Below are 9,679 nucleotides of genomic sequence, written 5' to 3'. Positions count from 1 at the left end.
TCTGAGGTTGGAAAGAAGGAACAGAAGGAAAGAACAGTAATGAGGCATAACAGAAAGGTACCTTGGTCGGATTTGTTTGCTAATAACAGGAAACTAGAGGCTTGTACCCCAATTCCTTCCTTCCCCTCAGATGGTTAGGGTGTGAGGATGAAGCTTTCAGATATGTCTAGACCTGAAGACTCCTATCTGAAATGCTTGGTAGGATACTTTGTTGGGAGGTTCCCGGGAAGCAATGCCTTAAGCACAATAGTAAGCTCATGGAAAGCTGAAGTCTCCAGTATAAAGCATGTGGATGGATGGGTTGTCTTCAAATTCCAGAAGGAGGAGGAGCACGACAGGGTATTGCAGAAGGCACCCTATGCTATCAATGGCAAGACTCTCTTTATTAAGAGAATGCCTGAGAAATTCTAGTTTGAACCAGAGCATAGAACAACCCTGCCAGTATGGGTCCAGCTGCGAAACCTGCCAATAGAAATGTGGACCCCGATGGCTCTAGGAAGGATCTATTCGAAAGTGGGTAAGCCACTTTGTGCAGATAAATTAACCATGATGCAGGCCAGGATCTCTTTTTCTCGAGTCCTGGTTGAAGTGGATGTGGTGAAGGAGGTCAAACATTCTGTCAAGATCATCATGCCAGATGAGGAGGAATTAAAACAGACAGTTACATATGAAAACATGCCTAGCTACTGTAACCACTATAAGTATGTGGGGCATTCTATAAGTATGTGTAGATTCAGGAAACAAAATAGAGGAGTTGTTAGTTCAAAGGTGTATGTGGCCAAAATGTCTAACACAGGGACCAAAGCTACGGTCAGGGATGAAAATAAAGAGAAAAAAATAGTGGAAGGGGACAAGGTAGATGAATCAAATGAGGACTAGAATCAAGGAGCTAAAAAAGATAATGAATATGAAACTGACAGAGTCTATGATCCCTCAATCAGGCCAACAACATGGAGAACTCAAGTAGAGGAAATCCCTAGGGATATAGCCAATGATTTATTCCTAGAATCAAGCTGGGGGGGTGAGTCAAGTGCTTGAAGGTGTGTGGGGCAATCTGGGGGAGCTAGAGGAAATATAAAGGCATAAAAGGTCATGGAGAGGGAGGTTGTGAAACAAAAAGATTCCAATTACCCTATGTCAGAGGGTGAAAGAATTGTGGAGTCATTGGGGGTCTGTATTCCTTTAGCTGGCCAGGCTCAGTCTTCCGGAATCACATAGACATAGGCTCGAGACAATACATCTGGGCTATCTCAGAATGAGGACCCTCTGGTGATATGTGCACTGCAGGCTAGGGGTGCTCAGGTAGGTAGCTCTACTGTAAGAAGAGCTGGACATACTAGGAGAGAGGAAAATGATGGCTTCACAATAGTTAAAGGTAAGAAGAACATCAAGAAAGGGGTAGGGCAAACACATCAGAACAGGAGGGTGGGCCTGTCTCCCATCCTAATCAAAGAAGTTAGCCGCATGGAACATCAAGGGCTTAAATAGGCCCTTGAAACAAAATAGGGTCTTTGATCTCATTAAGAAAAATAAACTGGACATGATGGGAACTGTAGAGACCAAGTTATCTGATGATAAGCTAAAGGGGATGATGAACAGAAAATTCAAGGATTGGAAACAATTAAATAACTTTGAGGCACACAGGGGAGGGAGAATTGTGGTGTTGTGGAACCCACAGACAGTGCAAGTCTTAGCACACCAGATGAACCTTAAATGTCAAGTCACCTCGAAGGTGTTTGTTGTGACCTTTATATATAGGTTTAATACAGTGGTAAGAAGAAGGGAACTGTGGAGAGACATAATTCATTATGGAAGTGGATACTCAGGACCATGGCCGCTGATGGGTGATTTTAATTGTGTCCTAGATGCAAAGGAGAAAAGAAATGGAATTCATCCTTTAGATTATAAGGTAAAGGACTTCAGAGACTATCTCAATGAAGCTGGGCTATGTGATTTAAATTCCATTGGGTCCTTTCTCACTTGGTCCAACGGAAGAGTTTGGTGTAAGCTTGACAGGGTGATTGTAAATCAGGGTTGGCTAATGGAAGATTGGAATGCTCAGGCGAGATTTCAATTCCCTGGTGTACTCTCTGATCACTTTGTCAGTCTGGTTTCTCTGTTTGAACACCAGGAAATGGGTAAAATCCCATTCAAATTCTTTAACATGTGGACTAACCATAGTGACTTCCAAAAAATTGTTGAACAAGTGTGGGGTAAGCACTATGATGGATACAATAAGTTCAGGCTGGTAAAGAAGCTACAGGCTTTGAAGATCCCATTGAAGGTTCTTAACAAATTCCATTTCACTTACATTTCAGCCAAAGCAGAAAGTGCTTCTGCTGAATTACTTGAAATTTAGGAGAAGCTGCACAATTCTCCCTCTTATTCCACACTGCAGAAAGAGCTTATTGCAAAAAGGAGAGAAGCAGTAAGATTGGAAGAAGCTAACAGGCAGTTTGCAGCACAAGTGGCCAAATGCAGATGTCTAAAGAATTGTGATAGAGGAACAGCTTATTTCCATGCTATATTGAAGAGGAACAAAACTAGAAATCATATAGCATCAATTACAAACCAGAATGGGGAGACAACGGAATCCTATGAGCAGGTGGCAAATGAATTTGTGAATTTCTATAAACAGATGCTAAGGAAGGATCAGAGATACACCATGATTGATGAATAGATAATCAGGAAAGGCCCAGTGTTGAATGAGGAGAGAAGAAAACAAATGATTGTCCCTATATCAGACCAGGAGATAAAATAGGCCCTATTTAGCATTGATGATGGGAAATCACCAGGTCCTGATGGTTACTCATTGGGGTTCTTTAAAAAGGCATGGAACACAGTAGGGAGGGATGTAGTGCTACCAGTGAAGGAGTTCTTTAACTCTGGAAAGCTATTGAAGCAACTGAATCATACAATTATTGCTCTGATACCCAAATCAAGTCACGCAAGCAATGTAAATGACTTTAGACCAATATCCTGCTGTAATGTGGTGTATAAAATCATTTCAAAGGTGATTTCAACAAGAGTCAAGCCCTGTCTTAAGGAGTTGATTAACCCAGCTCAGGCAGCATTTGTTAAGAAAAGAAGTATGGCTGAAAATATACATCTTGTTCAAGAACTAGTAAGAGGATACGCAAGGAAAAGAGTTACTCCCAGATGCCTACTCAAGGTTGACTTAAGGAAAGCCTTTGACACTGTGGCTTGGCCTTTCCTGACAGATATGCTAAAACACTTGAAGTTTCCTCAGGAAATGATCAATTGGGTAATGGAATGTGTGACTTCCACCTCCTTTTCCATATCAGAAAATGGAAGACTGTTTAGGTATTTTAAAGGGAAAAAAGGGTTAAGACAAGGAGATCCCCTTTCTCCTCTCCTTTTTTTCATAGGCATCGAATACTTGTCGAGGCAATTGAAAACATTGGAAGGCAAGTTCTATTTCAGATTTCACCCAAGATGTGAGGAGTTGAAGATCTCTCACTTAATATTTGCAAATGACTTGATGTTGTTCTCAAGAGGAGATGCTACCTCAGTTGGGTACCTAATGGAGTGCCTAAAATTATTCAGCAGATGTTCTGGTTGATAGCTAATAACATGAGATCGAGTATATACCTGGAAAGAATTAAACAGCAAGAATTGGAAAAGATTTTGAATCTAATTGGTGTGAACCTTGGGGAGTTTCCCTTCAGATACTTGGGAGTCCCTCTGCTGGCACCAAGACTGAATTCAACTCACTATGGTCTAGTGGTGAATCGAATAGCAAGTCTACTGAAGGATTGGATGGGTAATACACTATCTTATGCAGGAAAGTTGGAGGTTTTAAATTCAATAATACAAGGGATAGAATGTTTTTGGCTGGCCATCTTCCCCATCCCACTGAATGTGTTGAATCAAATTGTGAAACTCTGTAGAGGGTTCCTTTGGGGTGGGAGGAGAAAGCCACTGGTTGCATGGAAAGATATCTGTGTCCCCAAAATAGAAGGGGGCTTGGGAGTTGTTGACTTGAGCTTTTGGAACAAGGCATTGCTAACCAAAACCTTGTGGAACATACATTTGAAAAAAGACTCTTTGTGGTCAAAATGGATGCATCATATGTATTTGAGCAATACAACCATCTGGGAAGTGACAGCAAAGAAAGATGACTCCAATCTCTTTAAGAAATTTCTGGAGATTAGAGATCAATTGATGGAAAAATGTGGAGATGAGAGAAATTCCACTAAACTGATGGGAAGATGGGAAGATGACAATCACCAGTGCTACGAATTCTGGAGAAACAAAAATCAGATTGTGCCATGGGCTAGAGAGGTCTGGTATAGTGCTATCCTACCCAAGCATGCATTTTGCCTCTGGTTAGCTGTGAAGGGAAAGCTCCCTACTTGTGACAATATGACTGTAGAGGGAATGGATCATAACTGTACTTACTGCAAAGCTGGTCCCGAGACCCTTGAACATTTGTTCTTCAGATGCAATTTCACAGCTGGGGTATGGAAGAAAATCAAAGAGTGGCTGGGCATAAGGAGGGAAATGAATACGATTAAAGCTGCTGTAAAATGGCTTCATAAAGAGGTAAAAGGAAATGGATTTTGCTTGATTGGAAAAAGAGTTGGTTTGGCAGTTACAGTATATTTTGTTTGGCACTTCAAAAATAGAAGTAGGTTTGAATGTTATAATATTACCGCTCAGGAAATGGTCCCATTGATACAAAAACAGATTTATAGGGTCGTATTTGATAAATTTGGTATAAATACTTATGCTTAAAGTTTAGAGAATGAATGATATATTTGAGATGTAAAAGAAATGTAATTGTTTTTCCTGGGAATGCCCAGGTTTATGATGTATGTGCTTTCTTGATGTATTTTGTGTACAAACCATTGAGATAGGCCATTAATGGCCCCTGGGAATGCCCAGGTTTTGATGTAATCTTTGGGCACATGCACTATATTGTATGTTGGGAACTTGTTCCCCTTTGGCCTGGGAATGCCCAGTGGAGCTGTACATATGCATATTTGATCAATATACTTTTACCTTTAATAAAAAAAAAAAAAAACAAAATTTCGTCCTCGAAATTTGCTATTTATCACATGATACCAACCTTAAGGAAAAACGCTAAATTTTATTAATTATCCTCTCTTATGGCGGAAGAATACTGTGGTTACAAAGGAGGGTCCTTGGAGATTACAATCATTCATATAAAAGAAAACTCTCCCAAAACCATTCATAACCAAAACCAAAACACTAACTACCCTACACTGTACAAGTCAATAGACGTACATTGTCATTTAATTTTACTCTTACTGGTCTAACTCTGGGTCTTGCTAAAAAAATGTGCATATCTCTGGTGCATCTTTTCCTCTAATTCCCATGAAGCCTGTTGACTTTTTGGTCAGATCCTTGTTTTGATTATGACAAACCACAGTATCTCATCTGTGTGCTTTGAGTATTTGAGCAGGTTATGTTTTATTTAGCACAGATGATGATGCAATTTGGAAGCCGAGAAGCACTTACATGAGCACATCATTCAACACATTCCATAGTTGCTGAGGAGCTGAGCATGAAGCCTTTATTTGTTTTAATTTTTAATTTTATATATTTTAATTCGGGTCTGTAATAATTTATGGTATGTAATTAATGCATATCATGCATGATAGGAATATAAGCTCAACAGCTCAACATGACCATAGATTGACCATAGGGAATCGAATGTCATTAGGGCACGCCAAGTTTTTTGGCTTAATTGAAAGGCCTAGACTATAGACTGACCCTAGGTCCTCGCACATGCACATAAAATAATCCCCCTGCACATGCACACAAAATAATCCCTATAATCACTTATATTATCAGGGGATTTAATTGGAGAAAAACTAGACTTATAGGAAAAAGTTGTGAGGATTCGGGCTGAATCCTTAGTGTTCAAAACACTTCGTGCGACCGAACCCTTGACTAGTCAGAAGGTTGACTTGGTTTTGGGCGACCAAACCATTTTGACCATAGCATCCTCGAGCGACCGAACCACTGATCTGACCTCTCCCAACATCTTGGCAGCCCGAACTTAAACGTTCAAAATAGCCTTGGGCAACCGAACACATGAGTTCGGCATATCAAACTTTAGACCAAATGACCAAACCGCGGTCTTTTGGAAAATCGACTTGGTTCAGCAAACCGAACTTATTTTTATGCACATGAATTTCAAATTTGCCTTTTCCTGTTGTGAGTGTTCGGGCGACCGAACCTATGGCTCGGGCACCTGAAACTCTCAGATTGTTTTATTTTTTAACCAAGGTAAAATAGATTAAACAAGGTTAATTTTTCTAAACACTTTTAAAATAATTTTAAGAATTACCTTGGTGTCCTCAATGGTCATAATTTGTGCCATGTTTATAAATATATGCTCATTTGCACAGATTAAACATAGATTAGTGAGTTGATTAAGAAAAAATCTCTTTGAATTTTTGAGAGTTCCTTACTCACATTCAAGCCTAAAATTCTTCATCCATTGCTATTTCTTTACTAAAACAAGTGTGGTAAGAGTGCATAGAGTTATCCTACATTATTCCCACTTGCTTTTAATTTTCGTATTTTAAATTCCAGCACATGAATGTTTGTATTTTACTATTGTGAATGATTGGGTTTATAATTGTATAGAGACCCTAGGCTGAGTAATACTGTTTAGATTAGGTAAACCTAGGAGAATTTTTTAATACCCAATTCACCCCCCTCTTGGGAATTCACCAAAGTCAACAAAGCCTCTTCTATGTCATGATGGCGCCATAGCACTTTTACCAATGGAATCCTTTTTGTGCATAATTCCTGTTCCTTATGATCTAAAATCTGCACTGACACTTCTTCATATGACAGAGTATCCTTAAGTTCTAGTGCCTCATAACTGATCATATGGGAGGGATCTAGGACGTACTTCCTCAACATGGATACATGGAATACGTTATGGATTCTAGACAGTACCGATGTAAAGCTAACCTGTAGGCAATTGGACCCACTCTTTCCAATATCTCAAATGGTCCAATAAACTTAGTGCTCAGCTTACCCTTTTTTCCAAACCTCATAACTCCTCTCATCGGTGCAACTTTCAAGAATACCTAATCCCCCACACTAAACTCCAGCTCTCTTCGGTGGGTGTTAGCATAAATTTTCTATCGACTTTAAGTTGTTTTGATCCTATCTCAGATAAGTCTAATTTTTTCAGAGGTTTGCTGAACAATTTCTGGCCCAAAAACCCACCTTTCACCATTTTCATCCCAATATAACGGAGATCGGCACCTCCGACCATACAATGCTTCATATGGAGTCATCCCGATGCTGGCCTGGTAGTTGTTATTATAAGCAAATTCAACCAATGGCATAATGTGGACACTCGAAAAAATAATAACAATAAAATAATAAAGGAAAAAGGAAGAATGAAGGAAAAGGAAAGAAGGAAAAGAAATTATATTAAGGAGTATCAGTAGGAGTTCGTCGATGAACCTAGGGTTCTCGTTGACGAACGTCCTTCTAGATCTCGTCGAGGAAGTACATGTAACAACCCGAAAATCTGTACTTTAAAAAAAAAAAAAAATAGACTGCATAATATAACATTATGATACTCCTGTATAATCTGCTATATCATCTTAAGCCCCGAGCGAGCACTAAGGAAAACCTGATTATATTACACACCTATGCAACGGAAAAACATAAAACTGTTCATCCATTTAAACAATACTAGAATTTAGTAACTCTTCCCTAACCATACATACATATTTACACATCACCCCAGTATCATCCACTCAAAAATACAATCACCTGAATACATTGGCCCTATAGATAGGGTAGTGTAGTCGCCTTCTCTATCTGTGAGCCCGATCCGCTTGCCTAATTGGGTCACCCGAAAATATTAAATCACTGGGTTGAGACAACGCTCAGTAAGAGGAAATATGCTATCACTAGTGTGTGGCAACTGAACTTACACAAATATTATACTGATAAATATCTGAAACTAAGTTTAACTGATAAAACAATACATTGTACAACTCACACCTATAAGCTTTAAAATACAACTGTAGCATCAGAGTTTTCTATTTATTCATACTTCTAGTAATATAATATATCCACTGTTGTTCTGTAAAATTGTATACATATAGATCACTGTAATAATAATACCTTGGAAAACTATACGTCATGATTTAGCTCGTCATGACAGGGTTGTGCAACTCGTAGGCGGAACTTAACTTTGGTTGGCCTACCAGGTAAGTCAGCTGTAACTCTACCAATCCTCAGCCCGGCCAATCTACAACTTCTACTAGGCACGATACTGGTATCTACCTAGTCAAGCCGGCCACCTCAACCCAGACTTCTGGGGAGCCTTCAGTCCCTCCATGCACAGTTGACGGAAACCTTTCACACACTATCTAAGATGTGTGGTTGCACTCTGATTTATAATAGCAACGGTACCGTGCTCTACTGACTGAATCTGTCTAAAATAATTCATCAGGGATCAAATACTATATAATACTAACATATATAATTATCTTGCTGTTTCATTATGATTCAAAAATAATTATAACACCGAAAGCTAGTATGAAAATATTGTAATATTTGTACTGTATAAACCGTAATACCATAGTGTTATGGAAAATAACTATAACACCGGAAACGGATATGAAAATATTGTATTATCTGAATTGTATAAACTGTAATAACATAGTGTTATGACTTTAGTATTTTGGAAATCATGGTAACCTACATATGCTGTAAAATACCTGTCTGTATAAATACTACTCATACTCGTGTAAAATTTGATAAAACATATCTGTGCATAATAATATAAATCATACCAATCTGAAACTGTATCATTTTTATACTGATATGATAAGGTCTCATAAACACATTTCTATGTAGATACTTTAAATCATAATAATCTGGAAACTATATAATTTCTGTACTGATCTGTTAAAATCTCATGCCACACAACAAAACTAGTAAATACCTCATATTCTGAAGAATTTTATTTTCGATATACTAATAATTTGTAAACTGAATAATAATCTGGAAAACACATAATTTCTATAAACATTCTAAAGTTCCTAGCATAGTATATTTCCCTTAGCTAACTGACTGGGAGGCTTGCCTCTAATTCCACTCTCACACCCTCGGTGTATTATCCCCAAAATCTTGAAATAATACATATATACCAATTCCTCAATAAATCACTGAATTCCCTAGAAAATCATCATATTCATATTTCCTGAATCAGCAAACTTGTAATTTCCTAAACTATAATTTATCTGTAATTTACCTAGGATCCTGATAAGACACCCGCTGGGATCCTCAACTCATGCCTGTTGGGTCCCAAAAACACGCTAACCCTGAAAACATAACACCCTAATTTTACTCCAAAAAACTCCAGTATTCTCATATAACTCAAAATCTAAACTTAAATAAGCCTGATAAAACCGAAAATACCCTAATAATCTACTTACCCTGATTTTGGGATGGTTCCAAAGTTGCCCTAATCAACTCTGTTCCAGTAGACTTGTAGAGAATCTCCCTAAGATCAACGTGGTGGCTCGTGATCGTCAAAACGGGGAGAAATGTGTCGGAAATCGTAGATATAAGGAGGGAGGGCTGAGCAGGAGAGAGAGAGAGAGAGAGAGAGAAAACTAAGAGTGTCCAACCCAAAATGTCCAAA

General features: G+C 38.6%; 1 protein-coding gene across 1 annotated transcript; it reads left to right on the top strand.

Annotated features, from left to right (window-relative positions):
* Positions 1-1,540: 1,540 nt before the first annotated feature.
* LOC131156065 (uncharacterized) lies at positions 1,541-5,509 on the top strand. Its single transcript, XM_058109515.1, has 6 exons — positions 1,541-2,284; positions 2,399-2,605; positions 2,831-3,265; positions 3,690-3,784; positions 3,912-4,566; positions 5,450-5,509. The coding sequence occupies exons 1-6, from the start codon at positions 1,541-1,543 to the stop codon at positions 5,507-5,509; spliced, it is 2,196 nt and encodes a 731-aa protein (XP_057965498.1).
* The last annotated feature ends 4,170 nt before the right edge of the window (positions 5,510-9,679 follow it).

Source organism: Malania oleifera, chromosome 5 (genome assembly GCF_029873635.1).
Source record: "Malania oleifera isolate guangnan ecotype guangnan chromosome 5, ASM2987363v1, whole genome shotgun sequence".
Classification (NCBI taxonomy): Eukaryota; Viridiplantae; Streptophyta; class Magnoliopsida; order Santalales; family Ximeniaceae; genus Malania; species Malania oleifera.
The sequence above is the reverse complement of the archived record's forward strand: the minus strand, read 5'-3'. Positions and strand labels throughout refer to the sequence as shown.

Excerpts from the sequence above, each read along its gene's own strand:
- LOC131156065 (XM_058109515.1), top strand. The coding sequence starts at position 1,541 with ATGATGGGAACTGTAGAGACCAAGTTATCTGATGATAAGCTAAAGGGG. Across the intron at positions 2,285-2,398 it reads CTTTGAAGATCCCATTGAAG|AAAGAGCTTATTGCAAAAAG; the intron begins GTTCTTAACAAA and ends TCCACACTGCAG. Across the intron at positions 2,606-2,830 it reads CAACGGAATCCTATGAGCAG|GCATGGAACACAGTAGGGAG; the intron begins GTGGCAAATGAA and ends TTCTTTAAAAAG.